This window comes from the organism of the source record quoted next, unplaced genomic scaffold (genome assembly GCF_019419815.1).
Source record: "Pyrus x bretschneideri cultivar Hongxiangsu unplaced genomic scaffold, Pyrus_bretschneideri_v1 Contig21, whole genome shotgun sequence".
Taxonomy (NCBI): domain Eukaryota; kingdom Viridiplantae; phylum Streptophyta; class Magnoliopsida; order Rosales; family Rosaceae; genus Pyrus; species Pyrus x bretschneideri.
This window is the reverse complement of record NW_025999513.1, coordinates 6,301,122-6,321,908: the sequence shown is the minus strand read 5'-3', so window position 1 is coordinate 6,321,908 and position 20,787 is coordinate 6,301,122. Positions and strand designations below refer to the sequence as shown.

The following is a 20,787-nucleotide window of genomic DNA, read 5'->3' as shown; positions in this document are numbered from 1 at the left end:
TACCTGTGGCTATGATCTAGATTTAACACCCTTCCGCACGATCAACCAACAATTAACATAGCTCCCTCGACAGGAGAAAAACTTACAACAGCTCATATCTCTGACGTCTCTCACATCACGTGACAGAGAGAGAAAGCATAAAACTGAGATGTGCAATTTTTCTCCTCCAGCACACAGAAATAACAACAAAGGGTATGGGCCATCCTGCATCACCATCTCAAACATCAATCCACTCATCCGATTAAAGCATCAACGATATGGGGCAATTTTGACAGATGAGACGATAAGCAAGTTGTAGAATCCTTCCAGCCTGAGAAACGAGGGAAATTGTGGTGCAGAGGTGATCCAAGAATACATTCTCACCAAGAGTCGGGAAAAATACCATTTTTAATCGAAACGATAGCGAAAAAAATTAGATTAATTAGATAACACATTGTCAGTAATTCATGTTACATTTACTCCAGCAACTAGAAGAGGACTATCAGCTTTATTACACAGGAGAAGCAATATACATTTAAACGGAAAAGACCAAAACACTTTCATCGTGCACACTTGAGAACATGTAATGGAAAACGATTTAGTACAAGTAATCGAGTAGAATACAATACCTGCTTGGAAGAAAGATGTGATTCAATCCAAAAAGTACTAGGTGAAAAGCTTTTGATTGTGGAAGCCGCTACAATTATCTTGAATGCACCCTCTCCCTCCTTTTCAACGAATAACACATAGCAGCGCACTAATGCAGTAAAGATTTGGCCCAACTGCATTAGAGAAATCGTAAGACTGCGCTTAGGCTCCCTGCTACACCTTGCTCGAGTGTGTTGGTGATCTGAATTGGTGTTGTCAAACACCAATCTTGGGCCACTCACTAAAGTGTGAAGAAATATGTTCAGTTCCGTTAAGTACAGAAAGAAAGAATCTGGTGGTGCCCGTGCAGATTGTTCTGGGGATAAAGTGGATAGCCTGTTGAAACTATAAAGTCTTGGAAGTCTGATTACCTAGTCAATACTATTTGTAGGTCTCCGAGGCATAGGAAGCTCGAGAGTAATTAAGAAATAACATCTTTCCGACTCTCTGGCATATTGGACTTCACCGTTCATGAGCTTTAAAATCTTCCTGCACATGCTCAGTCCTAGGCCTTCCTGAGTCATCCATTGACTGCTATGGAACATGTCTTGAACTAATTGAGGAGGGAGACCTTCGCCAGGACATGCCAACCTTCACCAAAAACACGGAATTAGTCGTTTAAATATCACAATGATAATATTCATGTCATAAAAAATATAAGAAGAAAACAGTCTATTTTAAGCATCACAATTTGCAACTAGTGCCCAACAAGACTAGCAATTACCATGAATAAAGCTGGCAAACAGAGAAATTAAAATTATATAACATGAAGCATATAATCATTCCAGTTAGACTATGCCAAGTAAGAGGGACAATAGGTACAAAACCGAACTTCGAATTACCAACTCCTACTCACGAAACCAAGTCATTCTGCACAAATCAAGTAACAGCAGGATCAACTGCATTTTATATGTTTCAGATCTATTTACTTGCTTTTGAAGGACGTTTAAAAGTTTATTTCCAAACTTACAGTGGCAAAAAAAACAGTTCGTTCTACTCAATGTCTCTATGGGGTAAAGATAAATAAGGACCCAAAGTCACTGGTTAAGAGCCCATGATCATAATTCGGTTCTTCAAAGCACATAGCATACGGGTTGAACTGAACATGATCATAATTTGAGCCCACAGGACACCAGGTAAAGTCAAGTTGCAAGGACAAGTAGCGTACATAACTTTATTATGTCATCTCAATGGACATCCAATTAATTAAATATTAATTGTGAGATGGCAAAATACCTGAATTCAGTACGAACCAGAGTGATTCCATCAGGTACTTTCTTCAAGCTTGGAAGAACATGAATCTCCACCCAGCCTTCTGGAGAGGGTGCATAACGTACCATATTCAATAAAAAATCAGCCAGGACCTGTTGAATTCTCACTTGATCACCATAGACAGCCAATGTTTTGATTTCTTCAGGAATATCTCGAATCAATTGTAGATCTCTTTCTCTAAGCAATAACATTACTTGGCTAACAACAGCATTTATAACGCTCCCAAGTAAGAATCCTGTCTTCTCAAGCTCCAGTGATCTAATTCAAAATTATAAAAAAATAAAAAAATAAAAAAATAAAAAATAAAAGTAGAAAACTTAATTATGTTTTTCCTAGTTCAATTATGAAAGAACTAAGGTGCCAGTTTTAAGCGTGTAATTGCATAAGCTTATACGAAAAACTTACCCATCGTCAATGCTATCCAGATCAACATCTTTTATAATCTTCAAAATTTGCTTCTCACAAGCAGCACTAGTCTCCAGAAACTGCTTTTGGTCTTCAGTTAAGTCCGTAGCCTCCAAAAGTGAGTTAGTAAAGCGTATACCGCTTAAAGGATTTTTTACTTCCTGGCAAATGTAAGCCAATTCTTTCATCCTAGATAAACATTCATTTTCCTGTTGCCTCTGTACTTTAAGAGTTTGCTGCAGTTCCGGACTAGCAATCTGCAAAAAGCAGAAAGCTCCAATAACCTGACCTTCTGTATCCACCCTCTTATTTGCTGTCAAGAGAGCTTGTACATATTTCCCATTCCGGTCAAAGAATGAAAAGGGGAATTTATCTGTGTCTAGCCCTCCAATGGCATTGTGCAAGACAATCATGAATTTTGTCATAGCATCTGGACCCTTGATTCGACAGCAACTGCCGAAGACCTCTCCAACCAACATTTTTCCAAGGATTTCTCCCTGGCTCCACCCAGTGAGCTTTTCCATGGCAGTGTTCCATTCCGAGCAACATGTGTTATCATCTGAAGCAAATATGGGAGGGATCAAAGGATTGGGGCTATGAACAATGGCTTTGTAATCACCTTGTATTTTTATGAATTTGTCCATTATTACTTTTTGACCAGTAACGTCCTGACCAACAAAGCAAACTCCAACTATGTTATTAGCATAATCCTTGCTAGAGCAAGCATTAACCACTATGAAGACAGGCTTGTTATCATGCTCTGGGCCAAATGTCCTCATTTTGATTTCGACATTCTTATCTTCTTCACCTGCATTGATAAAACTATTGTAGTAGAATTCTTCCCGATACCTCCCAAAGAAAAATCTGAATTCAATCTTATACAGAAATAGACTTGCTTTCAAAGTAAATATTAAGCATGTCACTCAAATCATCAATTATTAAACAAAAATATATTTTAAAAAATAAAAGCTGGTTTGCCCTGTATCTTTCTTTTCTTTTTTGGAAATTCAGATTCATTCAAGGTTACCGAAACTACAACCCAAGAGGGGAAACAACGTACAAACAAAGGCACAAGGCCTAAAACAAAGCAAAACCAAGGAGGCCCGCAGGCCCGAACGACAAAGAATACCAGGGAAACATCAGTTGGTGACAGGGAGTCTCCACACTCTAAAAATATTCAAATTAGAAGGAGAAGGTTTGAGATTTAAGGCCAGCAACCAATAAATAGTCAATTAGGTGTTTAGCCCCGTACCACACTGGCATTAATGGTATGCTCCTTTTGTTGTTTTAAGGTAACATTCCGAAATTCATACCAATATGGTATATCAGCACTCATGTTCTGTCCTTGTTGCATTGCTACTGAGCAATCACCTAATTGACCAGTTAAAGTTGCAAGGGAGAGTAATGACCTTAAGTCTCTCTTGTAGATAGAACTGCATTATTAAGACAACGCAATACAAGTGATAACTTCAATACATTGCTAATTTAAGGCTAACATATTTGGATCTTTCCAGTGAAGCTTAATTAATTAGAAGGTATCTAGTCATCACAACAAAACGTCTCAGTGAAGTTCACATGGCACTTGAAGTAAGCCAAATTTAATATGACTTTATCATGTGCCATTCAAGGATTTACACAAAGAATTTCAAAATTTGACATACAATCTTCATGCATCAGTTTTATGTTGACAACGATTGGCAACAAACTTTTTTTTTTTAATTATCACTGATATTGAGAACATACTGGGAAAAAATGTCAATAACACCGCATTAATAGACTCTCGAATTAAAGGGGTATAGAGACATTGGGTACAAAAAGACTACCTTTTAAAGCGCGGGTTAGAAGTTTTTCAACAATTTCTTCAGATTCTTTGTAAACGAGATCATGAACCAAGGACTTCCCGGTAGCTTCCTCAACTGAGAGACCGGTCAACTCTGCAACCTTTGCATTCCACCCATTTATACAGCCATTAACATCAACAGCAAGTATGGGAGCAGTTGCAGTCTCTATCAGCCTAACCATTTCTCTTGCTACGGAGCTGAGCTCATTGATCCCTTGAAACTCCAGATCGCCAAGCTGGGCCCGCATAACAGCCTTTGTATTGTTTGTCTCTGTGTTCTTAAATGAGTCACGCAAAATAATCTGCAAAGAGTGTATTGCATCCATTTCTGCATTCTCCCATGGCAAGCTCCGGCTTTTAACCACTTCCAAAAACGCTTTGAATGAAGAGCGTGGATGCATCCTCTGCCCATCATCCTTGTCCTCTGGATGATGCTTTGCTCCACCCCATTTGATCTCTTTCCCAGTGTGGGATCGGAACCAGAACAGAAAATCCCTTTTAGTAATATAAGCAGCCGCCATTCCACAAACTGCATCACCAAGAGAGGCAGCTCCAGGGTACCCGGCATCAGCCAAACTATCTGTACTCAAACCAGTTGAACTTCCATGGAAAGCCAACAACCATTCCACAATGTCCTTTATCTGGGCTTCGGTGGGCGTCACACCAAGAGGGTAGTAGTTCCCTTGGTAGTAGAGTGCAGCCCCATCACATTTCACAAGGTTCATTATACTAGGACTTTGAGTAACAATGCCAGTCGGGGTATCACGCAGAAGCATATCACACAACAGAGTCTGTGTCCTTAAAACATGTTTCTCAGACATTTGTGAAGCCAATTGTAATTCCATATTCAATTGAAGTCCAAAGGCCTGCATTAAAAACTCACAAGCATACCGAAGCGGAAATGGAATGCACCGAGCAGAGGTGTGATGGCAAACAACCAGGCCCCATAATCTCATTGAATTTCTCCCACCAAGAGCTTCCTCGTCGTTTCCATTGATGATTACCGCCAACGCCAATGACGCAATGGATCCCATATTAGCCATGTACTGGGAATGGCAACCATGTGGGGCTCTTAGTGTGGATCCAACCAAGCACAAAGGCTGCATCAGCCCTTCATCCTGAATCACACGAACCGGCTTGGCGTGACAATCTACTATCATTCGAGCCCGGTTCTGCTTGAACAAGAATCTTGACGCCTGCGGTATATCCATGGCCGGGTAGTGCAGCCCAAGGTACGGCTCCAAGTCAGGCCTTTTACTCTCAGCCACAACCTCACCATGCTCATCCTCGTGAAATTTATAAACCATAACTCTATCATAGCCAGTAAGCTCCCTCACACTCTCTACCACAGTGTCACACAAAAGCTTAATGTCGCCGCCCGGCAGCGACTGCAGCTGCGAAATCGCCCTCACCGCCAGCTTCTGCGACTGCACCGCGCCGGCAATCGACAGCGCAGGGTCTTCTGTTCTCGCAGGCTCCAAATCAATCACGACCCCAACATCAATCCTATGCAAAATTGCGTAAAAGGGCTTTCCAGAAATCTTAGAGTGGATCCAAATCGGGTTCAAAAGCGTTATCTCCCGAGCCCCAAATGCCTTCTCCAGCAACACCGCGCTCGACGGTCTGAATAGCGTACGGACGTCGGTCCCAATTGTGAGAATCTCCGGCTTTTCAAGGATCGGCACTGACTGCGGCGTTAGGTCGAGCATGTCGCGTGCGTTCTCGCTATACGCAATGACTCCGAACGTGGCTTCGTCCACGGCCATCATGCACCCGAAAGGTTGGACATGGCCGCCCCTCTGAATCCTCGACAGGTACGCCGTAATCTGCTGCTCCGGGACCGAATCTTTGGTGGTTTTCATGCTCTGCGAGTAGTCGAAGGACTTGCCGGATTCCCCGGACTGCTCGAACACGGCGTGCAGCCGAGCATCTACAGTGTACTGAGCAATGGCTTTGCTCACAGACTCCGTGTTGTGGTGAGCTTTGATATTGCTCTTGCCCGACGACTGAGCTCCTGACGCCATTTCTGCTGACTTGGGTCCTCCCCGTTTGACTCAATTCTCACTGGGTTGGTCCTAAATTCGCTAAAATTAGAAAAAAAGTGGTAACTTGAAAAACCCCATGAAAATTCGAAGCCGATCAGAGCGAAAGCTTGTGACTTTTTGCTTAAAAAATAGGTAAGCTTGTGACTTTCGATGGTGGTCCTTAATTATTTATGTGGTTTTAATTCAGAGATGGGAAAAAGCTGGTTTTGGGTTGATATTCTTTTTTGTTTTGTCGAGTTCTTGGTAGAGAGAGAAAGCGAGGGAGAGAACTGGGAAGAGGAGATGACACTTTCTTTCTTCTTTGTTTTTTACCGAACCGTATTTGTTTCCGGATTTATCTCTACTTTTCTGGATTTGTTGGTTTTGCATTATTGGTGGTGAGAGCATAAACATGGAGGGCAATATTCGATTGGTGGTCGTGTGCGTTTTGGGAGTTTGGCCCGATGACAATAATTTTGATTCTCCTGACTAGGGCTGGAAAAAATTCCCGAAAATCCCAAACCAAACCGAAAAAATCCCAAACCCAAACCGAAAAATCCCAAACCAAAACCATCCCGAACTTTGGTAATCCCATACCGAAAAATACCGAAATATTCGGTATGGAATTGGTTTCCAGATTTCTTTTCTTCGGTATTCCCGAAGTCCCGAAATATTCTTTTGTTTTTGGTTCCTACTTTCCAGCGCTACATCTGCAAAGAACAATGAAAAAATAAAATAAAAAGCAGAGCCTTTCGGTTCCACTAGCAAAGGAACAAAAATAAAATAATATGGGAAAGGCATGTGATGGTGATGCCTTGTCGGTTTGGGATAAAAGCACAAAGCTTTTGTTTTGGTTTTGAATCTTGATTCTTGAGGCAGAGAGAGAGAGAAGCAGTCTTCGTGTTGGGAAGCAGAGATAGGAAGAAGCTCTCTCGTCTCTGGCCTCGACCCATTTCTCTCTCTATCCTCTCTGAAGCTCTCTCGTCTCTGGGTTATGAATCCTCAGCGCTGCGCATGCACGACATAACCCACAACAAATAATTCCATTTGATGATCACTGAAGCTCGAGAGAAAAAGATTGGATTTTTGCATGTGGGTTCTGAAGGATTTGTGCAGAAATGGCATAAGAACATGTGATTGTGAAGAGGAGTGGGTGTGGCCGTGTGGGGTTGGGAGCGAGGTGGACTCAGAGTCGCCGCCGTGCTCGAAGAAAAAGATTGGATTTTTGCATGTGGGTTCTAAAGGATTTGTGCAGAAATGGCATGAGAAGATGTGATTGTGGAGAGGAGTGGGTGCAGGGTTGGGAGCTAGGTGGATTCGGAGTCGTCACCGTGGTCGTTGCTTTCTGAGATTGGTGGAGGTGGCGGAGGAGAATGGTATTAAGATCTCTCAGGAGGAGGCTTGTGAAGAAGCCACTGGAGATGGTTGGTGTTGGCTGCGTCCCGAACCGTACCGAAAAACCGAAAAATATTCGGGAATACCGAAATTCGGGAAAGGCAAAATTTCGGATCGGTTTCGGTTGCTAAAATCTCATCCCGAACTTTTTCAGTTCGGTATTTGGTATATAGTTTTCGGTTCGGTATCCCATACCGAACCACCCCTACTCCTGACCATATTTTTCTATTTCTTATTTACTTTTTTCGTATTTTATTTTTGTCAATTTAAGTTGGGATTATTTTAATGTGCTTGCACCATGGGGTTGAATTCGAGTCAGGTTCCTTCCCCCAAGATCTAATAAAGAAAAACTATAATTGGAAAGCAAATCAATTGTCCTTTCTAATTTTAGCAATATATTGACCAATGGTCTTTAAAATGGGAAAGTACTTTTCGACTATGGCATCAAATTGGCCAACCCGACAACTTTATAGCATGAAGTCCCAATAACAAGTCTATTTGAGAACCAATTCCTGCCCACGTGACGGCCATCGACAAGCGCATAGGCCTATAAAGTGACATAAAAGTTGTCAAACTAAAACCTTGGGGCTAAGCAAGGCGCTCAATATGTATTAGCTCAGGAATACATGCAATTAGGCATTAACGAATGCTGCTTTACTATCACATTTCAATTAAAGAATGGAAGAGTGGCTAGCAAGTCGTGTCTACGTACCTAATTTATTAATGAGAAGGCGGCGAAGGAATCGAGCCTAGTACTTTTGGGGCTCTCTAAGTGCTTATATAAAGGGGTGAGATCCTTTATAGACAATCAGACACGAGAGAGAAAGAAAAAAAGACTAGACTATAGTCAAGCGCTCTTTGTAACCAATTCTTAATATATATATATATATATATACACACACACGCACACACATACCCTTTAAGAGAAGTGATCGCTTTTTTTTTTTCAAAAAAATGAGGATCAGTTGTGGGATCCACTCCACATCAAAAAACTTGAGGGTTGAGTGGACAAGTTTATACCAACAACATTTAAATATTTTGTTATAATGCATAATGTTAATATGGTGAGAGGTATATAGGATAGACACATGAAATTACAAAGAGTATATTGAACAGAAAGCATTGTCTCGTTGGAGTCTACAGAATTCATAAAATTATTAATTTTTCTATTTGTGATGAAAAATTATTAATATTTGAGAAAATATTTATCATGTGACACTAAAGTTACATCAAATGAGCTCAAATGTACACGTAGAATAAAAGTCTTGTTCCAACAAAAGGCATCCACAGAGGCAATAAAATTGTTTATTACATTTCCAACTTTTATCGGTTTATAATGTGTCTCAATTAAAGATATTAAACCTATACGTATGCCACCTCATTTTTTACTTTGGGCACTCAAATTGAAATAATGAGAGTGTTAATTTTGATGATAGGTGGTAAATAATGTTGGGGAAAATTTTATGTGTTTTTTAAATACTTGTCACATGGTGTACTATTTCACGTGTTATAATATGAATGGACAGTGTTTTAACCTTACGAGACAGTGTTTCAAGTACACCAAAAAGTTTCTCATGATGTTGTGTCACCTTATTATATCTTTATAATAGATATTTGATGTCTGAAGAATCAATTACCGGAACATAAATACAAAAAAAATGTTTTTAACTACTTAAGTTATAAGCAGAATGCGTAAAACTAACGACAACCTTATGTTAACACCTTCATACCCTCAATGGATAAAAAAAAAAAAGCCTTGGTATTTGAATTTCATAAGCTTTTAACAGATTTTAGAAAAAATAAAATATAGTAGTCATTGAATTTCCAACCCTACAAAATATTTTTCTTTCTAAGGTCTGCTTTTATCGTGATTTGCTTCATCAGTGAAAATTATAATTCCACTCCCATGCATGCATCCGAGTGAAATGGGATATTACATTATGGCGAAGAATTATCCTTCACTACTGACAGTGTACCTGATGGAAATGGAACACATATCACATCTGATTTTAGACTGACATATTTTTCAAGGGAATTTTAATGAAAAACTTCCGGTACTGTTAATTTTAACGAAAAATTACATTTTTACATTAAAAAATCAATCATAGTACTATTCACTTTACCTTTTATTTTGTCTTTATCGTTAAAACTCAAAGTTTTCAAGTCATTTTCATTAGTTTTTTTTTTTCAATGTACAGGAAAATATATAATTTGGTATTTTTAACACTTTTATTATAACATTTAGCGTATCAGACTGTGTTCTAGTCATGCTGAAAATTTTTCGTTAAATAGTGAAATATGTCCATTTTGGTCCGTACGATATGGCCCAATCATAGTCTGGTGAGCACAAGTTGCTGAAGATAATCCCAATTAATTAGTGCATATATATCTCCATGATTGTCCGGTAAATGCTCTAAGAAATCAGTCAAAAGATTAACCCTTGTCCAGTCCGACTGACATGAACGACAATGACAATTTAATATTTATATTAAGTTCCGCATTTAGTTATGGCTGACTTATTGTGTTCTATGACTGGATGCGGTTTGTTTGATGGCGGTGCTCATTCATGTGGTGGCCGTAGTACTCACGATTCAAGAAATATGAATCCGTTTAGGGTTAAGATTGTCTGGCTTTGCAAGAAATTGAGCTTAAAGCGACATGAGTTTTTAGTTGTGTTTATGTTAAGTATTGTCCTTGTAAAGTTCTTGTTTTTATTTGTTCACTGTATTTCATGCGTGTTTGATGTACTCTTTTCTCTTTCTCGATAGGAGTTTTAACGAAATTTATTTAATAAAAATAAAAATAAATAAAGAAATAGGCAATGCATAAATGTATAGGGACATATTTGTATTTATTCGTTTTTTTATCGAGAGAACAATTGCGCGTATTCATGATACATCCAATTCCCAGCTGCTCTACAATCTACGTTCTCTCCTAAAACCAGAAAGTGAATCCAAGAAATTTAAGCGAAAACATAACTTTTGCTTAGTAAAATGATCGAGGGTTCTCCCTTTTTATGAACTTTCGATACAGACTTACCAGCTCCAGCATTACTCATACAAAACACTATTTTAACAACTGAACAATAATCATCTCCGGCGACATCGTAGACTTGAGAACCTTGAAAACAACAATGCTCGTCCGCAAGCAGGTAGTCCGGGTTTTGCACCTGCTATCCGATATTTTCTCACTTGGTGTATAGAACGTCCTCCCATGGGTGGCGGTATAGGGGCTGCTTCAACCTCTTTTGGTCGAATGTGTGCCTGAGATTTAGACCAGAGAGAGAATCGGTCAGGTAAATAAAAGTATATTCTACAGATATACTAAGGAATGCATCATATACAAAGCAGAAAATGATGCCCTCTCTCCCTTGTTTATCTGACCCTCTGAACCTCATTGTCATGAAGGACAATCTGTTGTTTTGGGTTACCTCTCAATGACAAAGCCAGGTATCTAATCCTATATGTATATGATAACGAATAGGAAATTGACTACTTGAACTATTGAGTCCTATCTGTATCAGTGACCATATGACCGTAGGACCACCTAATCTGTTTAGAGACGGTAGGAAGTCCAAGTACGTTATCTTTGCGTGTAAAGGAGATATGTGCCTATGTAGAATCAGTGTTCTGATGGTTGATGTGTCGTTATCTAGATTTTGATTCTACCTTAATAGGCAACAACATAATACTAACCTACAATTATCTGCGGTAAAAAAAATATATATATAGTTAATCCTAGCCAGTACTCACCCAATCAAACCAATAGAACGTGCCAGCACGAAGAGCCCATTCAGATATCCAATCTCAACAATCTCGTCAATCTCTGGCTTGGTGAACATTCCACTGCCAGCAAGAAGATCCAAGAATAAGGTTCCAATTGCGCCATCAACGTTGAGGACCAGGTTGTTAGCCTTTGAGAGTGTGTAGGTTTCAACTTGAACGGCATATTCCATGTACTTGACAGAAGGGAAATTAGTGCGTGCAAACGCTTGTAGAAGCTCTACTCTCTTATCTCTGTTGTCCCCTCTCTTGATCCTTTTCCACAGCAAAGAAACAAAAACTTCCATCAATAAGATTTCTAATGCAGCTACTAAATGCATAAACTGAAACCCCAAGATTATGCTGTTGTATAAATTTGAAAACTCTCAATACCTGTGCCCAATCCCTGGCACGCGAATGCCCTTCTTCTTCATACTTTCGACAAATTCATAAGGTGTAAGGTTCTGATAAAACACAGCAAGGAGACAACTTGTTAGAGTTAAAACGTCATTTTAAGGTTTAAGTGTTCAATCACTACACATAAAATGCCCAATAAAGCTCACCCTGTCATATGCATCCTTGAAGTAACGAGCAGCGTCATCAACGGCACCACCAAATCGTGGTCCAATTGTGAGCAAACCTGTTTCAGAAGCTCATCTTTGAGTATTCCACAACCAAATTATCTCTGATCCTCAAAACTAGAAAACTTTGTAATAACAAAAGATAGAACATTCTGTGGGAATATATCTACCTGCAACAAGGCTGGAAACAAGATCCTTGCCAGCCCTAGCAGTTACTATTGTGTTGTGAGCACCAGAGACGCAAGGACCATGGTCGGCACATAACATGATGCAAATCTGATGTCAATGTCATACTCATTAGTGAATGAACTAGTATACACAAATTTGCTTAGCTAGACTTTAAATCAACAAAAATTAAACAAAAGGGTAAAAAAGTGCAAATTAGCAGCTCTATGGTAATAAGAACCTACCTCGATAAATTTAGTACAGTAACTGGGAAGGCTGCGCTTGAACCACAAAAGAGAGATAACATCACCCACACCATAACCCTGCTCAACAATGGAAGACATAGGTACACCACCATAGCATGGTTCCTCACCTGCAAAAATGATTAACAGTAGAAGTCAATGAAACTGATGTCCTTTATCAAACACATCAATCATATACAGGAAGATTGTTTATTGTAATGCATACCTCTGTCATCGGAGATAGTGGATATAATATGAGTTGGAGCACGAACTTTTCCGCTCTTAATTGCAGAGTTAAGATCTTCAGGGATTTGTGGAGGCTTGAATTCCTTGACTGGTGCAATCTTGCCTTGCTCAACCTGCACAAATAACCAAAACATGTTAGTCAGCCACAGATCCTCATGGATTTACATAACTCAGTCAAGCAATCTTTGTGCAGTTTATCAAGGCATGCTGTAATTACCAGTTTTTCAAATGTTTCCTTGATAGCAGTTTCCAGAGCTTCATATGAACTGGGAACAACAGCACCAGCATCCCTCAAGGCTTGATTCTTTGCTTGTGCAGATTCCATCTCACCACCACTTTTTGCGCCCTAATTTAGACGATATCAAGGAAGAATTAGAATTTTTAACCCTCTTACAGTCTTGGGAAGAGATTAGTAAAGGGAAACTGAGATGATAACTTACAGCATGACCAAACTGTACTTCGGATTTGAAAAGCCTTGCACAAGTTCCACTAACCCAAGCAACCACTGGTTTGGTAACTTTTCCCTGTTTCAAAGCTTCAACTAAAGAATACTCGTCTCTCCCGCCAAGTTCTCCAAGAACAACAATAAGTTTAACCTGCACAAGATCAGAAAACCATAATGTCAAGTTTCAGAATACTGGCATCCTCATACAACATGCAAATCGTGGACAGTCCCTCAAAAGAAGTAATGAAATCGTAATGTACCTGGGGGATATTGTTAAACCGCAGAACATGGTCAGAAAGAGTAGAACCTGGGAACACATCACCTCCAATAGCAATACCTTAATAGTTTCAAGACATACCAAAATTGTATTAAAACCTTGTTCAAATATTAAGTCAGCTATTAAAACAAAATTAAACGGATCAAATGTGGATACCTTCATAAAGTCCATCTGTTACACGAGCTACAGTATTGTATAACTCATTAGACATGCCACCCTGCAATACCAAAAAAAATTCTTTTGTAAGAATTCTAGAACACAAACTTTCTTGACACGGCACACCAAATTGGAGTTTGAATAACTATGTGGCAACTCATGGCACATTAAACATAAGGGCATCGAAGAGAAATCAATGCACTCGATTCCAATTTGCTAAACATTTTAAATATAGACATTCTAAAAATCTTATGAATGACCAAATTATCTGAAAGTTCAGGATGCTGGAATAGCTACATACAGATTTGGAGACAAAACCAACAGATCCGGGCCTGTATAGCTTGCAGTGAATAATGTTATCAATAGTTCCAGCAGTGTCACCGATCTTAAAAGCCCCAGCTTGAATTCCTCCAACAGTAGCTGGGCCAATGACAACCTACAAAAAATACGATGATTAAAGTTAGTATCGCCAGTTCATTCTCCAAGTCAGTGAAATTAAGATGACTTTGCATCAATTGTCTAACCTTGTTGTTTGCCCGTGCATATGCGATCAACTGCTTAGTGTCTGACTCAGGAACACCTTCAGCAATGATTGCCACAACTCGAATGGTTGGTTGCTTCAGAGCAGCCATGGAAGAAGCAGCAGCACTGCAGATATATCAACATATATTCATCGTTAGGTACAAACATAGAAGTTTCGCACTCCAAGATACTAATAGAATGATCACTGACCTTCTGTATGAAGCAAAGTTAATGAAGACATCGGCAGTAGGATGAGCAGCGCAAGATGCTTCAATGCTGCAACAGTTATCAACATGACGGTCAGATAATCTCGAAACAATGGATCAAGAATGACAATTTGACTAATAACATAATTTGAATATTTTGGTTATGAAAAATTAAAATTAACCATGCATATATATTATACACAAGGTTGTGGCTTGCAGCCACAAAAAGTGAAATCTAGGAAGAGGATGAGAGAATAGCGACTTACTTTGAGTGCACTGGTATGGCGATTTCCTCCTGACCGAAAAAGAGCTTCTGAAATCCCTCGGAACCGGGGTTAATGATTCCAGCAACCGAAGGTGTTTCCCTCCCTGTAACAAACCTCAGTTACTACATTTATACCTTTTTCGAAAACTAAAAACTATAACTAAGATCAAGTCCGAAATCAAAATTGGAAATTGATACACACCGCAAAGGAAGTCAAAATCGAGCATGCGCTGGATTGGGAGCTGCTTGTAGTTGTAGAACAGCGCCTGAGTGGTGCGCGAAAAAAGTTGTCCAGTGGCCATGGTTTTCGGGTCAAGGCAACCTCCGGCTTCTGATCACAGAAAAAGAAACCAAAACATCAAATACTAATTGATTTAATTGTGATCACACATCAATTACACGATCCAAAGAAAATTCAAAGCTCTTGTTCTGAAAATTACGGTTTAGGATTAGCAGAACAATTACAGGTAAGCAGGTCAAATCAAAAGGTAAAGTTAGGTAGAACTGTTGGTCAAATTTCTGTTAGAAAAAAAAGCACACCTAATGCCAAACAGATATGCAGATATGGTTACCAAACAGATCCCTGCGCAATGTGCCAACCAAACTGCCACCAAACAAGACCCAACAACCCAATTATCCAAGAAAGGAGAAGCGGGGAAGCAGATCTTAATCTGTCCGAAACAATCCCAATCACTATATATACAACAAATCAAGCAAAACAAACAAAAGAATGGAAAAATCCGGGGAATTTGAAGTCCGGACAGGAAATGGGATCCTGGAAACGGAACAAAACAGCGGATCTCTCCTAATTTAATCCACCGGAAAACCGAAGTAGAATCCGGAGTAAAAAAATAAAGAGAGGAATTGGAGCTTACCTGATTGTGAGAGTGGAATTCGGGATTTGGTTTGGGGGAGAAATGCAAAATGCTGGGATTTAGGGAGGGTTGGATGGAGGGAGAGATTATATAGAGAGAGATACAGAGAGAAAGGGGAGGGGGAGAGAGGGGTTTGGGAGGTCGGAGATGGAGAGGTTGCTACCAACGAGAGAGAGACAGGAGGGAAGGAGGGCGGGATGAGCTGGTCACGTGGCGCGCGGTAGTTAGCTCACTGAGTGCGACTTTTTTTTTTTGTTATTTAAAAAAAAAAATTTTAAATATTTTGTTGGCGCTGTACAAAGTTTACTAGTTTGATTCATTGATTATTGTATGTGACGGACGAGGCTAGAGAGAGAGAGAGAGAGAGAGAGAGAGAGAGAGAGAGAGACCGGAAGAGAGGAAGTGGTGGGCTCGGAGGTCGGTGGATTAAGGGGAGCAAAGAAGGGGAGAGGAGGGTTGGCTTGACCATTAAATGACATGTTTTTATTCACACGTGTTTCATTTTTTCAAGTAAAATGGTAACCAATTATTATTTTTTGAATAATATTTACGTTCTTTCATGAAAAAATGCACATATTTTATTTTTTAATAACATATATACATTATATAAATTTTATGATAGGAACGTTCAAATTTTTAATCTTTAGTTGTAAATCATCTCTATAAAAAATTATTTAAATTAAAAATCGTTTAATCATTCAAATGTATCAAATAAAATGAAATATTTATCATCAATGTGTTACTTGCTACTCACATCGTCAAATATGTTTCATACATTTTAATGATTAGATGATCTCTAATTCGAATAATTTTTTGATAAGGAAGATCTTCAAATTAAGATTGAGGAAATGAACATTTATATAGTGAATGCACGTTATTTAAAAGAAGTTGAATTATAAAAAAATGCAACTGTTATCTCTTTTTTTTTTCTTTCTTTTCTTTCTACACATTTAAATGTTTTTGTTTAATTTGTTTGTTTTAATGTGAGAAAACAAGTAAGAATATGCAGAAGAGAAAAATAGCTTATGATTATCATTTTTATTTTATTATTCTAATTTATCGCTGATGTCACATCCCGATCCGGGGCTCCACCACATCTCAAGCTCAACTCCATCGTAGCACGATATTGTCTGTTTTGGGCCTTGACCACGCCCTCATGGTTTTGTTTCTGAGAACTCACACAAGAACTTCTCAGTGGGTCACCTATCTTGGGAATGCTCTCGCGCAAACTCAATTAACTTCGAAGTTCATACGAAACCCGAAGCCAATGAGCTCCCAAAACCTCGTGCTAGATAGAGATGTGAATACATATATAAGGCTTATAGGATCCACTCCCCCGAGCAATGTGGGATGTTACAATCCACCCCTCTTAGGGGCCCGACATCCTCGTCGGCACACTATGGCCAGGGTTAGGCTCTGATACCAAACTGACATATCCCGACCGAAATCAAGACGTGATGGCTAGCACGACTTGATTTCGGTCGGGGTGTGTCAACTGACCTCATTATTTTCCTATGTTTTGTCATGCACAAAAAATATAAGATCTACCTATTTTTTCTTTTTTTTTTTTAGTTGTTAATAAACATATGAATATGAATAATACCGTTTTTCCCACCCCATTCTTCGAAGGAAACATGCCCTAAATGTAACATCCCACATCACCCAGGGGAGTGGATCATGTAAGCCTTATATGTATGTTCCCATCTTTACCTAGCACAAGGCCTTTTGGTGCCAAATTGTCACATCCCGGCCCGGGCCCCCACCACATCCCAGGGTCGACTCCATCTTAGTACGATATTGTTCGCTTTGGGCCCCGACCACGCCCTCACGGTTGTGTTTCTGGGAACTCACACGAGAACTTCCCAATGGGTCATCCATCCTGGGATTGCTCTTGCGTAAACTCGCTTAACTTCGGAGTTCTGATGGAACCCAAAGCTAATGAGCTCCCAAAAGGCCTTGTGCTAGGTAGAGATGGAAATATACATATAAGGCTTACAGGATCCACTCCCCTAGGCGATATGGGATGTTACACTAAAAGTATAATGATTCTAATTCCTAGCTTTTCCTATGCTAAAGATATAGAGACATTGTTTGTTAGTCTATACATCATTTTCTCCTTAATGAACAAAGTGACCATATGTCACATCCCGCCCCAGGGTCCACCACATCCCGGGCCTACTCCACCACCGTAGCACAATATTGTCCGCTTTGGGCCCCGACTACACCCTCATAGTTTTGTTTCTGGGAACTCACACGAGAACTTCCTAGTGGGCCACCCATCATGAAAGTGCTCTCGCGCGTTACTCGCTTAACTTCGGAGTTCCCATGAAACTCGAAGCCAATGGGCTCCCAAAAGGCCTCGTGCTAGGTAGGGATGAGAATATACATATAAGGATCAACGTTGACCACCACTTGAATTGGCAATTGGAGGAGATCCAACCGTTGGATCGTAATGAAACTTTAGTATGATGTCTTAGAAGCACAATGTGGATCTTTGGAAGTTACGGATCGGAAATCTGAAATGCGGATCTTCTGGATCGAGTTACGCAGGGTTGTGGACCCTACTGTCGATCTTCGACTGACGATTGACTTTTGGTTAATGGGTTCCAAATCATTCTAGAACGTCCTTGGGGATATGTTTTATGTAAGTTACGTGTTTTATCGATAGGAACTCTAAGATGTAATTTGATAATTGGTATAGGCGATGATGGTTCGTGATGTCTCGATTCTCGTGCTAGGTAGGGATGAGAATATACATATAAGGATCACTCCCTTGGGCGATGTGGGATCTTACAATCCACTCCCCTTAGTGGCCCAATGTCTTCGTCGACACACTTCAGGGTAGGGATTGGCTCTGATACCAAATTGTCACATCCTGGCCCGAGGTCCACCACATCCTGGGCCCGCTCCACCACTATAGTACGATATTGTCTACTTTGGACCCCGACTACACCCTCACTGTTTTGTTTCTAGGAACTCACACGAGAACTTCCTAGTGGGTCACCCATCATGGCTCTCGCGCGCTACTCGCTTAATTTTGGAGTTCCCATGGAACTCGAAGCCAGTAAGCTCTCAAAAGGCCTCATGCTAGATAGGGATGAGAATATACATATAAAGATAACTCCTTTGGGCGATGTGGGATCTTACACCACAAGTACTAACTATTATCACCACCATTTTTGTCATCCCAACCACCACCACAATTTTCACCACCTTAGCACCATTTCTACCTCTATATCCCAACCAGCACACCCTCAGTAGACATCACAACCGTCATTGTTGTCACTACAATTGTCACCACTACTGTCATCGTTGCCTCTACACCATTCCTACCTTTACCAGTAGCACCACCACAATACCTCTACCAGTGTCGATGTCATCACCATTGCCACCACTCCTACCACAAATGTCTGTTTTTGTCATTATACAAATTATAGCACTATTTGTCATATCCCGGCCTAGGCCCTGACCACATCTCGGCCTAGGCCCTAACCACGCCCTTACGGTTTTGTTTCTGGGAACTCACACGAGAACTTCCCAATGGGTCACCCATCTTGGGATTGCTCTCGAGCAAACTCGCTTAACTTCAGAGTTCCGATGAACTCCGAAGCCAATGAGCTCCCAAAAAGCCTCGTGCTAGGTAGGGATGGGAATATATATAAGGATCACTCTCCTGTGTGATGTGAGATCTTACACTATAAGTACTAACTATTATCACCACCATTTTTGTCATCCTAGCCACCACCACAATTTTCACCACCTTACCACCATTTCTACCTCTACATCCCAACCAGCACATCCTCAGTAGACATCACAACCATATCCCTACCATTATCATTGCCACAATCGTCATTGTTGCCACTGCAATTGTCACCACCTTCATCGTTGCCCTTACACCATTCCTACCTTTACCAGTAGCACCACCACAATACCTTTACCAATGTCGATGGCATCACCATTGCCACCACTCCTACCACAAATGTCTATTTTTGTCATTATACAAATTATAGCACTATTTGTCACATCCCGCCCCAGGCCCCCACCACATCCCGAGCTAGACTCCACCGTAGCACAATATTGTCCGCTTTAGGCCCCGACCACGCCCTCATGGTTTTGTTTTTGGGAACTCACACGAGAACTTCCCAATGGGTCACCCATCGTGGGATTGCTCTCGCACGAACTCGCTTAACTTCAGAGTTCCGATAAACTCCGAAGCCAATGAGCTCCCAAAAGGCCTCGTGATAGGTAAAGATGGGAATATACATATACGGCTTACAAGATCCTTACCCCTAGGTGATGTGGGATCTAACAATCCACCCCCCTTAAGGGTCTGACGTCCTCGTCGGCACACTTCCGGCCAGGGATTGGCTCTGATACCAAATTGTCACATCCTGGCCAGGATTGTAACATCCCACATCGCCCAGGGGAGTGGATCATATAAGCCTTATATGTATATTCCTATCTCTACCTAGCACGAGGCTTTTTTGGAGCTCACTGACTTCGAGTTCCATTGGAACTCCGAAGTTAAGCGAGTAGCACGCGAGAGCAATCCTAGAATGGGTGACCCACTGAGAAATTTTCGTGTGAGTTCCCAGAAACAAAACCTTGAGGGCGTGGTCGGGTCCTAAAGCGGACAATATCGTGCTATGGTGGAGTCGAGCTTGGGATGTGGTGGGGCTGGGGCGGGATGTGACAAGTGACGAAGCCAACATGCCTCGATTCGGGGTCCTAATGGACATTCCGGGTCGGGGTGTGTCACTATTACATTAAAATTTACTAAACACGTTTATATTATTTTTCATACTCACATTACTTTCAAAAATACAATTTATCAAATGCTCAACTGTTTTATTTTTCAGTTGATTATTCTTAAAGTACAACATAAGCAATTTTAAAAAAGCATATCAATCCCTAATTGATCCCTAATGCATAGTTCTATGGTGTAGTTATAAAACTAATAAAGCATTGTCATATGAATTGATGTCAAAATTAGTTCTATAGTCTAGTGATATTCCTCTTCACTTGTAAGTGAGAGGTTTTAAGTTCGATTCTCGCCAAAAGGCGAATTTAAACTACATTATTGTTAGCTCATTGTGAGGCTAAGTTCACCTTACTCCCCCTTAGTATAGATAATATAAAAATTAATATAGATTATATCGTTTGTTCAAAAATAGAAATATAAAAAAAATCCTTTGTTATTAAAAAAAAAAATAGTGTGATAAATTGGTGTCTTTAACACAACATGTAGAATGCTAAAAAAAAAAAAAAAAACACACACACACACACACACACAAGGAATACATTTTTATTTTTAATAAAATAAAAAAGGTCAGTGCAATTTGACTTAGGCAAATTAATCAACTTTTTTATTTCATATAATTACTAATTAGATAGTTACTTTTAATACAACGATATATTTAAATTAAAGGATGAAAAATAAATTGCATTAAATTCGTCGCCAAAGAAATTTGAACTTAAAACCT

At 40.0% G+C, this 20,787-nt stretch overlaps 2 protein-coding genes across 6 annotated transcripts; both read right to left on the bottom strand.

The window, feature by feature from the left end:
• Positions 1-400: 400 nt before the first annotated feature.
• Positions 401-6,305, bottom strand: LOC125477311 (phytochrome B). 2 transcript variants are annotated; one of them, XM_048584281.1, is made up of 5 exons: positions 4,128-6,305; positions 2,305-3,112; positions 1,864-2,157; positions 999-1,218; positions 401-868 (listed from the first exon to the last, which is right to left on the bottom strand). In XM_048584281.1, exons 1-4 carry the CDS (start codon positions 6,166-6,168, stop codon positions 999-1,001), a joined length of 3,363 nt encoding a protein of 1,120 aa, XP_048440238.1. In that variant the 5' UTR covers positions 6,169-6,305; the 3' UTR covers positions 401-868. The 2 variants fall into 2 exon arrangements, with proteins under 2 accessions (XP_048440238.1, XP_048440237.1); XM_048584280.1 differs by having other exon boundaries at positions 401-1,218.
• Positions 6,306-10,395: 4,090 nt separating this feature from the next.
• LOC103928911 (ATP-citrate synthase beta chain protein 2) lies at positions 10,396-15,449 on the bottom strand. Of its 4 annotated transcripts, none has more exons than XM_048584452.1 (18): positions 15,305-15,419; positions 14,970-15,100; positions 14,632-14,760; positions 14,431-14,533; positions 14,169-14,234; positions 13,961-14,084; positions 13,738-13,872; positions 13,437-13,497; positions 13,264-13,340; positions 12,999-13,154; positions 12,776-12,904; positions 12,539-12,671; positions 12,316-12,443; positions 12,076-12,181; positions 11,888-11,964; positions 11,718-11,788; positions 11,316-11,600; positions 10,396-10,826 (listed from the first exon to the last, which is right to left on the bottom strand). In XM_048584452.1, exons 3-18 carry the CDS (start codon positions 14,729-14,731, stop codon positions 10,751-10,753), a joined length of 1,827 nt encoding a protein of 608 aa, XP_048440409.1. In that variant the 5' UTR covers positions 14,732-14,760; positions 14,970-15,100; positions 15,305-15,419; the 3' UTR covers positions 10,396-10,750. The 4 variants fall into 4 exon arrangements, with proteins under 4 accessions (XP_048440409.1, XP_048440412.1, XP_048440410.1 ...); XM_048584455.1 differs by having other exon boundaries at positions 15,002-15,100; XM_048584453.1 differs by having other exon boundaries at positions 14,970-15,033; positions 15,305-15,355.
• Between the last annotated feature and the right edge of the window lie 5,338 nt (positions 15,450-20,787).

What these genes read in the sequence shown, in the direction of transcription:
- LOC103928911 (XM_009338026.3), bottom strand. Translation starts at nt 14,731, where the DNA reads ATGGCCACTGGACAACTTTTTTCGCGCACCACTCAGGCGCTGTTCTAC. An exon ending in AAGTACAGTTTGGTCATGCT is followed by an intron (nt 12,905 to 12,998) that starts GTAAGTTATCAT and finishes CGTCTAAATTAG; the next exon opens with GGCGCAAAAAGTGGTGGTGA. An exon ending in CGTTCTATTGGTTTGATTGG is followed by an intron (nt 10,827 to 11,315) that starts GTGAGTACTGGC and finishes TCTAAATCTCAG; the next exon opens with GCACACATTCGACCAAAAGA.
- LOC125477311 (XM_048584280.1), bottom strand. Translation starts at nt 6,168, where the DNA reads ATGGCGTCAGGAGCTCAGTCGTCGGGCAAGAGCAATATCAAAGCTCAC. An exon ending in CTGGATAGCATTGACGATGG is followed by an intron (nt 2,158 to 2,304) that starts GTAAGTTTTTCG and finishes ATTTTGAATTAG; the next exon opens with ATCACTGGAGCTTGAGAAGA. An exon ending in CTGGTTCGTACTGAATTCAG is followed by an intron (nt 1,219 to 1,863) that starts GTATTTTGCCAT and finishes TTTTTGGTGAAG; the next exon opens with GTTGGCATGTCCTGGCGAAG.